This window comes from Pseudonaja textilis, chromosome Z (genome assembly GCF_049901715.1).
Source record: "Pseudonaja textilis isolate UNSWEBS1 chromosome Z, rPseTex1.2, whole genome shotgun sequence".
NCBI lineage: Eukaryota > Metazoa > Chordata > Lepidosauria > Squamata > Elapidae > Pseudonaja > Pseudonaja textilis.
The window spans coordinates 78,732,602-78,752,108 of NC_142008.1; the positions used below are offsets into that span (position 1 = coordinate 78,732,602).

The 19,507-nt window shown below is 35.7% G+C and overlaps 1 protein-coding gene across 3 annotated transcripts in view; it reads left to right on the plus strand.

Moving 5' to 3' along the window:
- Positions 1-472: 472 nt before the first annotated feature.
- EXOC3 (exocyst complex component 3) overlaps positions 473-19,507 on the plus strand; it is a 32,109-nt gene continuing 13,074 nt past the window's right edge. For all 3 annotated transcript variants that reach the window (XM_087916464.1, XM_026702355.2, XM_087916463.1), the window contains exons 1-8: positions 473-574; positions 7,904-8,060; positions 11,285-11,504; positions 11,688-12,369; positions 15,419-15,536; positions 16,766-16,891; positions 17,282-17,382; positions 17,864-17,974. In XM_087916464.1, coding sequence (XP_087772590.1) covers positions 7,917-8,060; positions 11,285-11,504; positions 11,688-12,369; positions 15,419-15,536; positions 16,766-16,891; positions 17,282-17,382; positions 17,864-17,974 — 1,502 coding nt within the window. In that variant the 5' untranslated portion in view covers positions 473-574; positions 7,904-7,916. The remainder of the gene's footprint in view (positions 575-7,903; positions 8,061-11,284; positions 11,505-11,687; positions 12,370-15,418; positions 15,537-16,765; positions 16,892-17,281; positions 17,383-17,863; positions 17,975-19,507) is intronic.

Here is a 19,507-nt window from a genome sequence, read left to right on the forward strand (position 1 = left end):
AAAAAGACACCAATGGGAAATTTTAAACATGTTTGAAAAGTAATGAAGGAATCTGCATTAGCCTATAGAAGAGATAAAAATATTTTGGAAAGATATAACACTAAGTAAATTTAGAATCATGATTGGAAATCTCTTGCCATTAGACTTTTATTAAATTTCTGTTCAAGAGGAAGTCACGGGCGAAAGGTCTGCTCCCACCATCCTAAAACGCTTTGCATCTTTGCAAACTTTCAGCAACGACAACTAAAATCGACCTTAAGGGGCTCCCAACTCATTCACTGCTTCCATCTGTGTAATGTCCGCTCTAAAGATTGCCACTCCTATACCAAGAATAATTACAAAATTTTGACAGCCGCCTGCAACACTCGGCGCAGGCGTAGTTAAGTACTGAAGTTCCTATTTGCCTACGCATGCGTATGAGTCTTGATTGTGAAGATTTTTTTAAAGTATTTTGAAGGACTGAGGCGCAAGCGCACTTCAATTGTCTTTCAGAGGGTTCCGGGACAGTGATCTGGGAGAGGTAAAAACGAGCTTTCGGGGATTGCTTTCATTTGATTTCTCGCTGTTTGACAGGGTAAGTGCAGTTACGATTTGATCTCGTAATACCGAGAGGGAAATGGGTCTTGGTCTTTGAAAGTTCAGCATCTGGATTGTTTGAGATCTGGATAGAGAAACGTTCTCAAGGTTATATCAGATTGCAATGATCAGAGCCGAAGCAAATTTCTGCATACAAAATAGATTTCTTTAGCAGATAAAGCAGGGGAGAAAGGGGGAGAAAATGATTATTCTGTTTACGATAGCTCTTTATTTGCTGCTTTAATAGTAGTAAGTCAATGCGTGGGATGTGGGCCGATTTTTTTTTTTGTTCTTGGTTCAGCGGCTAGAAGATGGGTGAGGTGAATCCATCAGCGAAAATAATAATAATGACAATAATACTGGCATGCATATTCCACATATAGTTGATATGTAATTTTTATTATTTTATTTATTTTATTTATTTATTTATTTTTGTGGTCTTAGGATGCTGCTATGTTCATGGAATCACAAACAAGCCAACCATTCTTTAGCTTAGCATGCTATGGCAGTTTTGCCAGTATGGTGAGTTTATCATTCAGTAGGCGCAAACCCAAAAAATTAGATTGAGTAACAGCGTTAGGATTATGGGTTGTGCAATATTTGAAAAAATTAATAAAAGGAGTTCTGGTTTGCAGGGCTTCGGTGGCAGGCAGGAATCCGCGATCGTGCACGGTTTCTGCCTGCCCTCGCTGCTGGAGTGCCCTGAGCCAGCTGGCTTTGGGGCTAAGCCACCCCGTAGAGGTGGTGAAGACAGGGGAGACCTGGCAGGGTCGAGGGGAGCTGCACCTCTCCTGCTCAGCTGGCTAAACTCCCTTTTCCGAAGGCGGTAAGAGTGATGGTCAGAAATGGCCGCCTCAAAGAAGCACTCAGCCAGAAAAGAAAGTGCAAGAGGAAGTTAAGAAGTGAAAGTTTTTGGCTGACCGGGCCAAAAGCAACAACTAAGGTACCCTGGAATTTAAATTTTGCAAAAGATACATTGCTCCCAAAGAAGAGTTGGAAGCAGCGAACAAAAGTGAAAAGGGAAAGGTTTTTTTTCCCCCACTCTCCTTCCTCACACCGATAGTGAGAAGATCTGAATAAAGAAATCAGAAAAATCCACTTTGGCACTAACAGGTAATTAAACTGAAAATTTAATTAAATGCCAAAGGGACAATAAAGATTTCTGAATATTAAAAAATCCTTTTTTTGTTATAAGTGGGAAGGGAGAGGAAAAGAATAAGAGCAGGACTTGGAAGGAGGAGACTGCTTGGAATTTAAAAGAACTTAAAGTTAAATCTTAACAAGACTTCTAAAGGATACATTTTAACTGGAATTTTGCAACTAAATAGTAACCCCAAGAAGAGAAAGTGAAAAAAGAAGAAAGTGTTAAAAGAAACAGCTTGTGTGTATTTGGATTGTTTGGTGACTTTGGGATTTTTGGAAATCATATTTGAATGACTAAAAATAATTGGCTGGTTGCTTAAAAAAAACATTCTACAATGGCATCACTTCTGGATGGACTGAATGAACTGGATGAACTGAAAATCGAATTTAAAAAATATAAAGAAGAGGAACAAGAAGGGAAGGGCTCTTTTGGCTCTACTTTTCAATTCTTAGAAATGGCGATCGGTGTTTACAAGAAACAGCAAGAAAGGACTGCACAGCAAGAAGATTGGGATAAAGAAGAAGCCATTTTTAATGAATAAGTAATTCTATCTGGGGAAGAAAGGGGAAAGGGGGGAAGAGAATGGAGAATTTAAGACCTAAAAATACACCCCCAAAAAGGAAAAATAATGTGAAAAGGGGATATAATGTTGGAAAACAACAGAAAATGGGAATACAGAATACAGAGGTGGAGAGACAGGGGGGTAAAAAGGGGAGAGAGAAGAAGAAGAAAGATAAGAGAAGTTACAAAGATCTGGAGCAAGATGTAAAGAAACAGAGATAATGGGTGAAAATTTAACTGAAAAAGGGATTCTGTAAAGAAGATTGTATTGTTATATTTGCAATAGAAGTAATGTTAGAAAATTGGAAACAACATATGATTAAAAAGTGGAATAAAATAATATGTGTAATTTAGTGAAACTTTTGTGAACAAAATAAATGAAATGAAATAAATGAGAGAATTGAATTAGGAAGGAATGGGAACATTTTAACTACTCAATGTTTTATAAAATATAAGTGAAGTGGGAGGGAAGTAATTATGGAAAGTTTATAAGTGTTCCCATAGAAGTATGATAGTTATTTGAAAAGTAATGTGTAAAATGTTCAAGATTTAAATGAATATTAATATTAATGATAGAATTGAAATTGGTATGGATTGTTGTTTTAATTATGTTATATATTTACAATTTTTTCTTTTTTTAAAATACATTGTGTAGTTTTAGAATGTACCAAGCAGAATCCGAACAGAAATTATGTATTACATTAAGTGTTATAATTTTAGCGGAAAGATATAAAGGCGTCATATTCCAATTAGTGATCACAGGAGAAATTTTGCTTAATGAGAAAAGATAATAGACAGCTGAAACAGGACAGACAAAGAATATAAGCATGATGATTTGAATTGAGATGAAATAAAATAAAATTAAGAAAGTTGAAAGAGGGGATAAGTTATATAGAAAATGTAGAATGATAAGAAGATATGGAATGGAATATAAAAATGAGCATGAACTTGAATTTGTGTCTGCACGAAGAGATGTAACCCAGGATCAGGCTGCTTTCAAAAAAGATGTTTTATGTTTTTATGTTCTATGTTTTGTTTGTTTATGTTTGTTTTTAAAAATCAATAACATTTTCCAATTTTTTTTTAATAAAAGTTATCCAAGTATAGTCCAACAATCTTACAGCATCAAGTTCCTCTTTAACCTTCTGGATTTCTCAACAGGCTTTGATATTTAGAATTACCAGTTTCAGATCATTTGAAGGACCCAATTAACTTTAAATAAACATTTAAGAAAATGTTTGATTGTATGCAAATATTGTTGGAAGAACAGTAATTTAAAAGCCATTACATTTCCTTTTCTGTGCTCCTGTACAATTTATTGAACAATTAAAATTTGGTCCTCAGTGCTTTTTCCTGCACTTGTTCTGTTTTGTGCTTCTTCCATTCACATTTTTTGTAATTCATTTTGTAATATTGTATAATTTCCAAATAAGGGAAATTATTGAAAAATGATTGCAGAAGGAAGAGATTTGACCTATTAATAAAACACACTTTATCAATTTGATATTCGGTATTGTACTGAAAGATCAGCTTTAAAATATATTAATTTGTAAACTTAAGTAACAAACCCAAAGAAAAGAATTGAATCAGCATAGAACTGTGCTGTTCAGTTCTAAACTCTATAGCCGGTCCAAAAGGATACTATGGTCAATGTTACTGAAGGTTGCTAAGAGATCAAGTAGAGTCAAGTTGGCTGCACTGTTTTCATCCCACTCTACCAGAGATCATCCATTAGTGCAGGGGTCTTCAAACTTGACAGCTTTAATACCTGTGGACTTCAACTCCCAGAATTCCTCTTCTAGTCATGTTAGCTCAGGAATTCTGGGAGTTGAAGTCCAAAAGTCTTAAACTTGCCAAGTTTGAAGACCCTTGCGTTAGTGTGTGGTCTCTGTCTCATAGGCTGGCCTGAAACCTCACTGAAAGAGGTCTAAGAAATTTACATCCTCTGAAGCTGCCAAACAACACCTTATCTGTAACTTCCCCTAAACAGGGGAGAAGAGAAACTGAATGAAAATTGTCAAGGCAGTTGGTATCAAGTGATGGTTTTTTTAGGAGTGCAAATTACTTGAAAAGTTCTGGGAAGGTCTCCTCTTGTGGTTAGGAATTTATCACTTCCTGAACCCACCTGCTGATCATTGTTCTGAAGGCTTTTATAAGCTAGAGGGACAAGGGTCTAATTGACAAGTGGTTGCATTGATAGCCCTGAGGATTCTTCATTTACTTAAATAGAAGAAACAAATACCATTTTGTTGCTCTTATCACCATGAATTAGGCCTTAATAATGGCTCTAAGTTTTGTCCAGCAGCACTCTAGATATCTCTTAATCTTTTTCAAACCCGACAGCTCCTCACTGAACCATGGGAAGCCTCAGGATTAATAGATCAAGCTAGGCATATAGGCACAATCCTGTCCAGTGCTTTGTCCACCCTTTGATTCCAGACCATTACCAAGGCATCGGTAGAACTGTGCAGCAAATCCTTTGTGACATCCCCCAGTTCCCTCTGAAATCCATTTGGGTTCATCTGTCTTTGTTAGGAGAATACTGGAATAATTTTCTCTTGTTATCCTGTTTTTCCCATGTTTCTTTCAAATACTGTATAGTTGTCTATTTGTTCTGGTGTGTAACGGTTGAATTAATCATGGCAACTGGTCCAAATCTTCATCAGTCAGAGCCAAATTAATTAGGCAGAGAGTCATGGAGTTGCTGGAATGTACCAACTCTTGTCACACCAACTTCAGGGGTTTCATTGCAATATGTGAATTAAGACTCAATTCTCCAGGCCAAAGGTATGTAAAGGTTGAATCATGGCAGCTGGAACAAACTTTGTTAATTTGAAATGTTTTGTTGCTCATCCAAGCAACTTCAACAGTCAGAACAAAATTAGGCAGAAAATCAGAAAGTTGTTGGAATGTACCAAATCTTGCTATACCAATTCAGCCTTCTGACATTGTCTGAAGTTTAGTTCTAGTGCCACAATTCAACCTTTAGATACCTTTGGCCTGGATGATTGTGTCTTCATTGACATATTTGTTCTGGGGCTTTTCTATCAGTACCATGCATCTACTTAGAATGCCACAATAGCACATTTATGGCTGTATTGCTTGAGAATGTTAGAAATATAGCCAGTTACAAAGTCATTCATTTGGAACCCATGAATAGTGCAGGTCCGTGTGGTATGCTTGGGGAAAGGTCTTCTCAGTAATCTGGGAATCATGTGATTCTTTTGGTCCCAAGGAAGAGACAGGGTCTTCACTGCTGTCAAGGCAACCACCAGTCAATTACCATTAGATCCTTGTCCATCCTGGTTAGTGAAAAGCCTCCTAGGTGGTGATTGTCAGGTGGTTTCAGGCAGTGATAAATTCTTCACTGTAGGAAGGGATGTTCCTGGGGCCTTTTAAAGAGGTCCAGGTTTGCCCGCTCTTTAAAAAAACATCATTTGATCCCCCCAACCTGAACAATTTTTGTCCAGTTTCTCATCTTCCATTTAGGGAAAAAGTGGTTGCTTGGCAGAGGGTTCTGTGTGATTATCCGGACCCTTTCCAGTCAGGATTCAGGCCTGGTTATTGTTTGCACTTGTTGATAATCTTTGGCGAGACCAGGATAGAAATATGCAAGATAAAAGTCAGATACTACAAAGTGAAAATTTATCATATGTACCAGATTATAATTTATTGCTATTGAGGTAAATCATAACATCCAGCTAAATTTGATAAAATTATGGTTGCTTCTTCTGAAATCTCATTACTTTTACTTTTTCACTGACTTTTTTTTGTTATGTTGTACAATAATTGTTTTTGCTGCTATAATATAGTAGATAATTATTTTTTGTCTTTAAAATTGAGGCTTGATCCAGTAAATAAATGCAATAATCCTAACTCTGGTGAGCTGTAATATTTCTATGGCCCAGGAGAGATTAATGTTGACAACAAAAAGCCATGGTATCCTTATCTGGTATCACATATCTCTTGCTCTATCTGATCTTTATTGAGAGGTTCACTATTGCTATAAATATATTTTAGTTTATAAAGATTATATGCTCTCAACATTTTAGACAAACTATTATAATTATCCTGATCAAAATGTGTTATCAAGGGAGTTAAAAAAGTATTATCCCTTATGAGGAATGTGCTTTTTTTTCTTTCAAATTTGAAGCATTGCTTTTGTAAAAATATTTTCAGTCTGTTTTATTCTAGAAAAATATTTTGGATGTAAAAACCACTAATTTATAACTTTAGTCGACTCTGACATAGGTTCAGTTTGAATCCATTGTTTTAGAAGAGTCTTCATAATAAATGAAATAATATACCCTAACTGTGCTGCTTGATTATATTGATAAATTGGGCATCCCCAGCCTCTGTATTTCTGAGGTGTGTGTGTGTGTGTGTGTGTGTGTGTATGTGTGTATGTGTGTGTATTAGCTCTATACCCATGCTTCGCTATGAATCTATGTGACCGGGCTTAATTTCTGGGAGGAAAATAAGTGGGGAAAATTGTGCCTCTGCCCACCAGCATCCATCGGTATTCATCTGGGTAGCATCCTTTCAGTGTGTGAGAGAGTTGAAGGCTGTTTGGAAAGTGAAGCAGTATTTGCTGTGTGGGCAAGGAGACAACAAAGGGCCTGGGCTTGGCTTAACTCTACTGTTCTGTACTAAAGCCGCTTGGTGCTGTAAAACTAAAACTGAAACTCCTTTCCTCTGCTTGTGTTTTGCATTTGGAACAGATTTCTTTTCAAGTGGGGAGAGAGTAGAATTCCTTAGTATCAGAGTGTGTGAATAATAATATATGAAATAGTAATGTTCTGATGATCATTCAAAAAATCCTTTCTTAGTGAGCACTTAGAAGCCAAGAGGAACATATGTGCCAAATTTCAAGTTTATAGGCTTTACGGTTCTGGAGATTTTGTGATGATGCATGAGTGGCATTTCACTTTTATATATATATATATATATATATGCAATAATAAATGACGTTACAACACAGGAGGCTGATAGACACACAGCCAATATCTCAGCCACACATGTTCTTATGAAAAAGCCAGCCAATCTGCAAACATCAACTCCATCAACCAATAAAGACATGACAACACAGCCAACCTCCCCACCAGTATATATAGGGAGATGGCAGCTCTGATCACGCTTTGCTCGCACAAGCACAAAGCCGAAAGCACCAGTCTGAAGATGGCGAGTGGGACCTCGTCGAAACGTTGCCAAGATACTCTCAATCTTACACGGAAAAAGACCCGAACACTCCAAGACCTGCATACCTGTACCTGTGAAAATCTATGAAAATACACACAGACGGACAGACAGACAGACGGACAGATGGACAGACAGATAGATAGAGATATATAAAGTGTTCTTGTTTATTCTTAGTTCTTTTATTTGAAAGCAGAGGCTTTTTCTTTTTTTCTTTTTTAACAATGTCTTAGAACCTGTTTTGGAATTGCCACTGGAAGGCATTGAAATAGAATACTCCTGGAATTCATCTTAAATATCAAAATGTTTTGAAGTCCATTTTTTAATTTCCTTATTTCATTTACCCTATGCTGGTATATTGTCTGTAAAGATTTTATAAATCCATTGTCCACTATTTTTAAGTTATATATGCATCTGCATTTTCAGGCTTTGCTGTAAGATGGAGGAGACTGATAGAGAAGCAGTTGCAACAGCTGTACAAAGGGTAGCTGGGATGCTTCAACGACCAGACCAGTTAGATAAAGTAGAACAATATCGCAGAAGAGAAGGCCGTAAGAAAGCATCAGTAGAAGCACGACTGAAGGTATAAGAATCATATTATTGATTATCTTGAATTTCTGTGTATATAGTGCTGTAGATGTTGTCTAACCAAGCTTCCAAAAAGAGGAAATAATCTATCAAATGCCCTTCAAATACCTGGTTAAATGTTATATTATGTATCAGAATAAATTTAGAAAGGCACAGTTAGAATTACAAAAGTTAGGACAGAAATTATTATAATTAAAATTAGATAATTAAAAATAAAAGAAATAATTAAATTACAAATTCAGGTGATATTAACTGTTTAACTATTTAATAATTCATTTATTTAAATGAAATATTTTTAAATAAGATGGGGAATATCTAATAATTGAAATTAAAAGAGATTTTGTTTAGGTTGAGAATAAGATTATAATTTTAAAATATGCCTGGATACAAATTGATTCTAGCTTATTAAGCCATAGTAAATTATTAGTTAGGATATTATAATACAATTTCTTTTTGCAATTGAAGAACCTACTCTTTAATATTGCTGATTTTGTTTAAACTTCAAACTGCTTTAATCAATTCCTGCTCTCCCCATGTAGTGTCGAGCTTCAAGTCTTTTTCTAATCACATAGCATTCACACTGATCTCCCTCATACTTATATACCATTTCTTTTTAGGGGAAAAATGTATCAGATATTAACTGAAGTGCAAATTAAATACAAAACAAAATGTATAAAAATGTAAATTTACATTTAATTTCTGTGGCAGATTTAATATGCAGAATACTAGAAAATCTTGCATATGTATTCACATACAATTTAATAAACCTATAGTGAAGTAACATTTATATGGGAAAATGTCTATATATTAAGGGTTTTTGAAGCTTTGTAATATATAATGTATTTTCAAATATATTTGAAAATACATTATATATTTGAAATATAAAGAAATATATAGAAAAACAAGTTTGATAAAATAAATGAAATAATCCCATTTAAATGAACTTTTTTACATGACTCCTATTTGTGTATTTACTCTTTGTTAATGATTAGCAGACTTCTTTTATTTCTGTTTTTTATTTCATTGAAAAGAAAGGTAAAAAAAAGACTCCAAAAAATCTAAAAAAGGACAAAAAGCAAAAAAAAACCTACAAAAGAAAAGAAAACACCAACACCTATACACATATCCCCCTAATTGAATACTGATTAATACCAACACTGATGGAGCAAGCCACTACTAAATAAAAATAAGAGCAAACCCCACTTCCTTTTAGCACTGGTAATGTTACCTAGTTTGGTAATGAAATGTCTGCAAGAAAATCACAAAACTCAAACATTATCAGTTCAATCCTGAAATATAAATCTTCTAGTCCATCAGTAATTTGTGATATTTTAGTTTACATTTTAATGATAATACTTAAATATGATATTGAGTATATTTATGAATGAATAATTGATTGAAAATTTATATGGCAACCAACTCACTAAATTACAAAGACAAAATTCTAATATAAAAAATAATAAAAGCAAATATTGCCCACAGGCCTGGCAACAAAAGTCAGAGAATCAGATAGCACTTAGCAATAGCTTGAACTTATATACTGCTTCACAGTTCTTTACAACCCATTCTAAGCGGTTTACAGAGTCAGCATATTGCCCCCAACAATCTGGCTCCTCATTTTACTGACCTTGGAAGGATGAAAGACTGAGTCAATCTTGAGCCTGATGAGATTCGACCTGCCAAATTGCAAGCAACCAGCGGTCAGCAGAAGTAGCCTGCAGTATTGCATTCTAATCACTGCACCACCACAGTCCTTAAATAAGATACTTGATTTTCTATAGGGAAGGAGCCACCATGGAGAAAGTTGTTCTCATTCCCGACAGAAGTATCTCCTTAGGAGAGGGGATCTGTGGCATTCCCTGCCTCAATCCTCTGGTGGGTCAGATAGATGTGACTAGGAAAAGATGGTCCTTCAAATAGTTCCAAGCCATGTAGGGCTTTAAAGGTGAAGTAAATCGGTACCTAATGTAGCTCCCACAGGAGAGATAGCACATGAGCACATCTAGGTTTGCACAAAACCACAAATGCTACTGCATTTTGAACCAGTTGAAGCTTCTAAATACTTTTCAAGGACAGTCTCATGTAGAACACATTGGATTAGACAAGAGGGAGGTGACTAGGGTATGAAAGACTGCGAACAGGGATTGTTGATACAGGGGAGGGCATAACTGGAGCATAACCCGCTCTTGCACAAAGGCTTTGAGCAGGAGTCTTGAATCCAGGAGAACTCCCAGTTTATTCACTGGGTCTCTCTGGTGCAGTGCCACTCCATTCAACGCCAGAGATGGCAATTCTTCATGGCCCCAAAAAACCAAACTTAGAGCTATTGAGTCTTGCTAGGATTCAGTTTCAGCCTATTACTCCCCATCCAGCCATTAAGAGCCTCCAAGCACTGCAAGAAGGAGGCAACAATGTCACTTAACTCCCATGGGTCAAGTCATATATTGTAGTTGGGTGTCATCAGTATATGGATGATATCTCAGTCCATGATGGCAGATGATTTCACCCAACAGTTCCATGTAGCTGTTAAACAGAAGTGGAGAAAGTACTGAGCTATGTAGGACACCACAAAGCAGGGGATCAAAGTGTGACCTCTCACCTCCTATCAACACCAACTGAGAGCAAACACAGATGAAGGAAGTGACCCAGGACAACCCAGAAGCCTCTTTTCCAACCCCCAAATGGCCTCAGAAGGATACCATGTTCAATGATATTGAAGGCTACTGAGAGGTCAAGTAGAGTGAGGATACATGCACTAAACCACTCTCAACAACCTTGCCCAGAAAGGAAAATGCAAATAATTTTTTGTAATGATTTCTCCTTTAATATTATTCCATTAAAATGGTAATGGTATTTGTGTTGGACATTGAGACATTTTATATTTCAGTAGAAAAAAAATATATACATAGTTCAGGTAGAACTGTGAAATCCTTGGTGCTCTCTGGGCAGGGTTGCTTTCTTGCAGACATTTCAACTGCACTGAGGATATTATCTAGTTAGGTAACAAAATGTCTGCAAACAAAGAAACAAATTCATAGAGTAGCAAGGACTCCACATTTCTATATCTAAATAGAACCTGCCTCAGTTTTATTAAGCAGTGTTTTATTAATAAAATTGTCTTTTATGTAAGAACAAATATTTTTAAAGAAATTAGAGAGCATATTAGCTATTTATTGCTATTATGGAGTGAATTAACTATCAAGCTTGTTTTTTTTTTAGGCTGCAATTCAGTCACAACTTGATGGAGTGCGAACTGGTTTAAGCCAGCTGCACACTGCATTGCATGATGTCAAGGACATACAGCACTCTTTAGTTGATGTCAATAAAGATTGGCGGCAGAGTATTAACACCATAGAAAGTCTCAAAGATGTTAAAGATGCTGTAGTTCAACATAGTCAACTGGCAGCTGCTGTAGAAAACCTCAAAAATATATTTTCAGGTATGACTTCTAAAATATCTCCTATTCTGATAGTACAAAGGAGTTGTGCGGTATTATGAATTTATATAAATAATGTTAATTTTTAATGTACAGTAATGATGCAGCTGTTGTCACACAGCTACAATTCTGAAGTTTGTAGGATATAATGTAACTTAAATCTATGTTGTTTCTTTTTCTTTTCAGTCCCAGAGATAGTCCAGGAGACTCAAGACTTGATTGACCAAGGACAATTATTGCAAGCCCATCGAAAGTTGATGGATTTGGAGTGCTCCCGAGATGATCTTATGTACGAACAATACCGCATGGATAGCAAGAATACTCATGATATGAACCTAATTGATAGTTATTTTGGAGATATGCAAAAACTCTCTGAAGAACTGGCCAAGCAACTCTGGATGGTCATTCAAAGGTCTTTAGTCACTGTCCGTAGAGATCCAACCTTGCTTGTTTCAGTTGTGAGAATAATTGAGAGAGAAGAAAAGATAGATCGGCGTATGCTAGATCGGAAAAAGCAAACTGGATTCATTCCCCCTGGGAGACCTAAAAGGTGGAAAGAAAAAATGTTTAATGTCCTGGATCGAACTGTTATTACCAGGATTGAAGGCACTCAAGCAGACACTCGAGAGTCTGACAAAATGTGGCTTGTTCGCCACCTGGAAATAATTCGTAAATATGTTCTTGATGATCTTTTGGTGGCTAAAAATCTTATGGATCAGTGTTTTCCCCCACATTATGAAATTTTCAAGAAATTGCTATGTATGTATCACCAGGCATTGTCTTTACGCATGCAGGACCTGGCTTCAGAAGATTTAGAGGCAAATGAAATCGTTAGCCTTTTAACTTGGGTTTTAAATACATATAAAAGGTAAGGATGTTATTTTTTTAAATAGTACTAATAGGAACTATGTGATTTTAATACATTTTGTCAAGCCCCAGATATCTCGCAAAGTCAAAGGTAACATGAATGACAAGACTTTCAAAAAGCTATCTTTAATGATAGGTTGAAGTCACTACAGAATCTTTTAAAAAGTAAGAAAATTCTTTCTTCAGTTATACTGAGTTCATTAAAGGAGAATTCTTTTGAAGCACTTTTGTTCCCCATCAGGATAGAGACTCCCCTTGTGAAATAAACAGTCAAATACCAATCAGCCACACTTTCCCACAGTTTCTCACAAATGCATAAAGATTAATTCAGTTTCAGTTTCTAATAGCTAACTGTACACTGTTACATCATTTTCTTGAACTTCTCAGAAAATGCTTTATCACTGCCTTCCACCAGGTTAGGATTAGTTATTTTTAATTTTGTGATCTGACAGCTACCTTAGGATTCTCTGTTGTTCTTTTATCTGAATACTAACTAAGTCTGATCCTCTTCATTTTTCTTCAAACCAAAATCAGTCAAGTGCTGCCATCTGCTAAAGGCAGATTAACACATTGATGTAAAATAGCAGCCAGATATGGATACAATTGAATATCATTAGAATGTAGAAGAGCTATACCAGGCAGCATTCATGAAAAATATTGTTTTATCTCAGAGACTAAAATGTTTTCTAGTGACTAAATTGGGGCTATCTTTAAAGAGCATTCAGAAGCTACAGCAGTTGCAGGCAGTTCTGGGGGGATCTTGGGATGGCCCATGTTTCACCCATGTAGGCCAGACAAGGAATAATGGATGGAAACTGAACAAGGGGAGATTTAACCTGGAAATAAGGAGAAACTTTCTGACAGTGAGAACACTCAACCAATGGAACAGCTTGCCCTCGGAAGTTGTGGGAGAGCCATCACTTGAGACTTTTAAGAAGAGATTGGACTCCCATCTGTCAGAAATGGTGCAGGGTGTCCCGCTTGGGTGGAGGGTTGGCCTAGATGACCTACAAGGTCCCTTCCAACTCTGATTATCTGTTATCTATTACCACTGCTCTGTGAGTTGCAATGGCTGCCTGTTTGCTTCTGGGTTCAATTCAAGATTTTGGCTATTATTTTTAAAGCCTTATATATCATAGATCCAGGTCTCCTCCCAATGGCACTGGCTTAGCCCAGTTACACCGGTAGAGGGGGCATGCAGTGGGTCCTTTAGGTAAAAAATTTTTGGCTAGTTGATTCTAGGAGAAAAATGTTTTTTATCATGACTCCTGCCCTTTAGAACATCTTACCCAGGTAAGATTGGTTTCCATCCTTATGGCTTTCCATAAGGGTCTGCCAATGGGGGAATACCATACCAAGATTGATGAATTAAGAGAAAATCCTACCTCCCCTTCACTCTACATTCTGATCATTCCCTCCCGATCTTTTAACTGTAAATTTATTTTGGATTATAATTTTATGATTTTAGACATATTTCTTTTTAGGGTTTTATTGCTTTTAATATTGTAAGCTGCCCAAGATTGCTTCGAAGCTAGATGGGTGGCAAACAAATTAAATAATTAAATAAATCTTTAGTTAAAGATGTTAAGAACTGAAGAAGTGATCTTTGGCATGCAAAGCAATCACCATACCATAGAAAGGTACTCTTTGTAGACTGCAAATCTTTTTGCCTATCTTAGATGAGTATAAAATGAAAACAATAATTGTGTTTTACCCATTTTAAGAGAATAAAGAATTCTTGTAAATAGATTTGTTTAAGTTCAGTCATAAAGTGTCATGGAATCAGAATTATTTGGCTTGTCCTTCACTGTTTATGGAACATTAAGAGTAAACACATTTACATCTTATACAACCACAACTGAACCCAAAATTTCCATTGCTAAGCAAGTCAGTTAAGTAAGTTTTCCCCCATTTTACGATCTTGGTTGCCACAGAGGTTAAGTGAACCATTGTCGTTATTTAGTAGTCTAATTGTTAAGGGGATCTGGCTTCTCCATTGACTTTGCTTGTCAGAAGGTCTCAAAAGGTGATTACTTGACCACAGGACACTACAATTGTTGAAAATATGATCCAGTTGCCAACCAATCAAATTTCGATCATGTGACCATGGGAATGCTGCAACAATCATATAAAAATGATAAAAAGTCACATTTTTCAGTGCAATTGTAATTTTGAACGTTCACTAAATGAACTTTCAAGTTGAGAACTATCTGTACTTAAGTTTATTTCTACATTTTTGGTAAGAAGAAAAAAAGTTTTTAGATATTCAAGTGTTAAGAAGCAGGAGGTTGGAGAATATGCAACATGCTGCAGAATAAGATCTTGAAAATTGGATGAAGTATTCTTTTCTTCTTTCCATTGGATAGAATGTCACAAGTATTAAATGAACTGGTGATTCAAACTGTTAAATAAAAAAGATTTGGGATTCTAGTATTTTTTCTATGGTTCAAAATCTAGAATGTCCAAAGTAAACAAAAAAAAGTAAAACCATATTGAGTCTTTTCTGTTCCTGCTTTTCTTTTTCTCCTAAACCACCTTCTAATCCCTTTTAATCCACACTCATCTCCTATTCCTTCATTTTCTAAATATATAAATTATTCGCAATCCATATCTTAAAAATTCTAATATATCTTCCAAATTTAACTTGCATCTTATTGCTAATATGCACACAATTGGACTTCAAATTCTTAAATCTACGAGTGTAGTTAAGGAGATCTTAACTGAATGTCCATTTATGTAATTAGGTGTCTCCCAAGTACTTGTATAAAAACAGACACAAATAATTGTTCAGGAAAGCCAACTTTTACTTTGCAGAATTAAAAATGCAAATATTAAAAATAAGCATCAATTGACTATTTAACTCTTCCACTTAAAAAATTATTACTAAATTGCTCTGTTACTATCTGTATTTAGGGTTTGCTATTTTGATTTTTTTTTAAAGTCTTTCATTATTTGCCTGTGTATGTGTGTGTGTGTGTTCCATTTTTTGCAACTAAAGAAAAATTGATCCTAGAATTTTACTTGTCATTTATCTCTTCTCTTTACTTTAGTGAAGAAATGATGGGAAATTTGGAACTGGCACCAGAGCTGGAGGTAAATTTCCTGCAACCTCTTCTTTCTCAGGATGTCGTGAATGAACTTCTCAGCACATATATGTCAACTCTTACGGTAATTTATTTATCTAATTTCAATGCCATCCAGCTTTACATTTGGGCAACTTACAGGCAAAAAGAGAAATGTACATATAAATACAAATAAAAAGAAATCCTTATTGATTGGAAGGCTAATATTCCCAACTATAAGATAGACTTAAGTACATTTTTCCACATCAAACAAAAATTAAATACTATTATTCAACAAAGGAGTGAACCAATATAAATAGGATAATTATTATCTATTGTTGGAAGGCAGGATTTATTATAGATTTCCTATTCTCTGAGAAGAGAACTAGTTCTTAATATTGGCTCTGGCTTCTGGAGAAAGACAATTCTAGGCTTCTGCAGCACCAAATAAAAGTAAAAAAAAAATAAGCATTTGGGATGAATGGGTGAACGATAAAATACATGTCACAGTGCAAATGTTGGTCCTTTTTGGCTTGCATTGCAGTGTTGCATAGTAGTCATAAGGAGAAAAGCTCTGGCTTTGGTAAGTGATAATATTACAGTCAGTCGCCAGTTACACTTGGATTCCTCTAAATATCTAACCATTTTGGTCTGCTACTAGTTCATTATTTTGTCTTATCAGATTTAATGGTGGTCTGCAAGTGTTGGTGGAGGATTCTTTTGAGTCAGCTTGACAGATCATCAGAGTTTAGATGAAGAAAAAGGCTTTTTGGGTGACTCTGATATCCTTCCTAATCATGAGTGATTCTTGTTTTGTGTTGATGAACACTTGTTCGTGATCTGTCCAATGAAATTGGCTCATACTGCAGATGATCAGGAGCAGAACTTCTTTGGCAGGGTCCTAGTTACAAACTCTGCTTAGGAAATATAGCTCCATATCCTGCCTTTTAGATAAACCTGTTTTTCTTCAGGCCCATTAGAATTTGTCTTCTATTTGTTAACATGATATTTCTTGAAAATGGACAGAAAGAGGCTAACTTTGATTGGGAATAAGCCAGCAAGACAAATACACAATTGGAAAAAGGAATGGCTTCAGTTAGGGCTGTACAGAAAAATAACATCTGAGAAAAATGGGCTTGATTAGGGCTTTAAAAAAGAATAGCCTTCAATAGCAGGTAAAAACTACTTAAAGGTAAAACTGGTGACAAGATAAATGAAGATAGCGAATTATGTTCCATATGGACTGGGTAATTTACAGATGGACCATTTCTAGCATCAATTCAATACTAACAAAATGTTATTTTATTTTGATTTAACATTCTCTTGATTCTCTAGTCTAACATTATAGGCTGGCTAAGAAAAGCATTGGAGACAGATAAAAAAGACTGGCTAAAAGAAAATGAACCAGAAGCAGACCAGGATGGATATTATCAAACAACACTCCCAGCTATTGTATTTCAGGTACAACAATATTTTATATAAATAATTTAAGTTATGTTTAAGAACTTTAAAAAATACACAATATTGATGATAGTTAAACTCTTCTGACTGGATATAAAATTTCATAAAATAAATTGGAACTTTTGAGTTTGTTTTACTAAAGATTCTTGGAGAGATTCTTACAGAGATCTGTAAAGCCCTATGAAGAGGTATATAAGACTAAATGCTATTGCTATTTCATTATTCATATCCCAGCATATTCAACTAACAAATGTAGATACTGTGTTAATGTAGCACAAACAAAATTTTGTAAACTGATAGTGACAGGAGAAAAAAGTATTGTTCATCTGAATGTCCAGGAAACATGTTTAATTCTGATTGAAATGTTAGCTAATTGTTTTCTGATTTTAGATGTTTGAACAGAATCTTCAGGTGGCTACTCAGATAAGTGAAGATTTGAAAATAAAAGTGCTGCATTTGTGCCTTCAACAAATGAGTTCCTTTCTTAACAGGTAAAATTATTACAGAGGTTTTTATAGAAACATTGTAAAAACATAATGATGTGACCACCGACACTGCTAGCAGCTGTAAATATAGTTTGGTTGCTGAACATCTGACATGCAGTCACATAATGATGGGGACAGGGTGGCCATTGGAACTTCAGAACCTAGTTGTAAGTACCCCTGGGGTAGTCTATCATAACTCTAAACAGTCATGAAGACAAATCAAAAGTCAAGGACTAGCTGTATAGATTTTTCTGCAAATAGTAATTCAGTCTTATAGATTGTCAGCTCATTGTGAATTATAACTGAATCCACTGGATTTGCTTACTATTAATTTTTTAAATAATTTTACAGAAACTATACACTAGAATGTATCCCTCTGGAAATCTCTAAAGCCTAATCTACCTATTCTGTGTGGTTGTTCCTACAAGAGCAGTTTGAAGATTTCACTTTCTTTTCTCATTGAGTTTGTTCCCCTTCCTTTATGCAGGTATAAAGAGGAAGCACATTTATATAAAGAAGAACATTTAAGAAATCGTCAGTACCATCCATGCTATGTTCAGTACATGGTTGCCATCATCAACAACTGTCAGACTTTTAAGTATGTTTTGCAAACTGAATTTTTTAAAATGAAAAATTCACATTTAATATAATAAGATAGTAAACAAATATACATAGTACCCTGTTTCTCCAACAATACGGCCTCCCCCAATAGGAAGCCCCAGCATGTTTTATAGGCATGAAATGAAATTAAGCCCCTCCCCCCAAATTAAGGCCTATATTAAAACATGCAAAATGGGGGGGGGGATGGTGGGGGGGCTTGCCATTAGGAAGTACTTTTGATGCATACCTGGAGATGGTGCTGCCTGCGTTGACCCCAATACGAAGTGCCCCACCAATGGCGAGGTCAACTTCCAAGCCGTCGCCGCCCACCCGAAGATGCAAGGGGGGAGGAATTAAGTCACCCCTGAAAAGATGGCCTAGCCATTTTTTCGGGGCTCAAAAAAAAATAAGACCCAGCCTTATTATATGAGAAACATGGTAGATAAATATATTTTGATAATGCTAGATAGTTTTACTGCTGTGCTAATAACACACTAAAGCTGTTCAGAAATAATCTAATACATATTTCAGTCACTCTGAGAATGAGATGTACCTAAATGTGATAAAAACAAATAAATGAACTACACAAAAGGAAAAACAAATTGGGGGAACGATGAAAATAAGTAAATGCAAGTAGCAGCTCTTGAACTTCCCAAAGGCAAAATTTATTTAAACAAGTGGTTTTCAAACTTTCAAAGTTTTATTATGCTGTTAATTTTTATAATACTTATTGGAATATTTATTAAATATTGAATAACATATTAAATTATGGCTATAATAGCTTATATAACTTTTCAATGTATTATGTAATGTAAACCCCCCTATAAAACTTATTTAAAGCACATTGCAGAGCCTTTTGAATCATGTTTTAAGGCATGTACGGTATTTCATTAATTCTACATGAATCTTCCATTGCTCTTCCTTCTTCATAGAATTTTGCAAAGTATTCATTACACTTCATCTCAAACTCATTTGACTTTAAAAAAGATGTTGAGATTCTAGAAGAAGTACAGAGAAGAGCAACCAGGATGATTAGGGGACTGGAGACTAAAACATATGAAGAATGGTTATAGGAACTGGGCATGGCTAGTCTAGTGAAGAGAAGGACCAGGGGAGACATGAAAGCAGTCTTCCAATATTTGAGGGGCTGCCACAGAGAGGAGGGGGTCAAGCTATTTTCTAAAGCGCTTGTAGGCCAGACAAGGAATAATGGATGGAAACTGAACAAGGGGAGATTTAACCTGGAAATAAGGAGAAACTTTCTGACAGTGAGAACACTCAACCAATGGAACAGCTTGCCCTCGGAAGTTGTGGGAGAGCCATCACTTGAGACTTTCAAGAAGAGATTGGACTGCCATTTGTCAGAAATGGTGCAGGGTCTCCTGCTTAGGCGCGGGTTGGACTAGATGACCTACAAAGTCCCTTCTAACTCTGATTATCTGTTATCTGACTGTTCTCATCTGTAAGTTTTTCTAATGCTTTGAAGAGGAAGAGAGTGTTTGTTTAGCTGCTTAAAGTCCTGTGATTACTG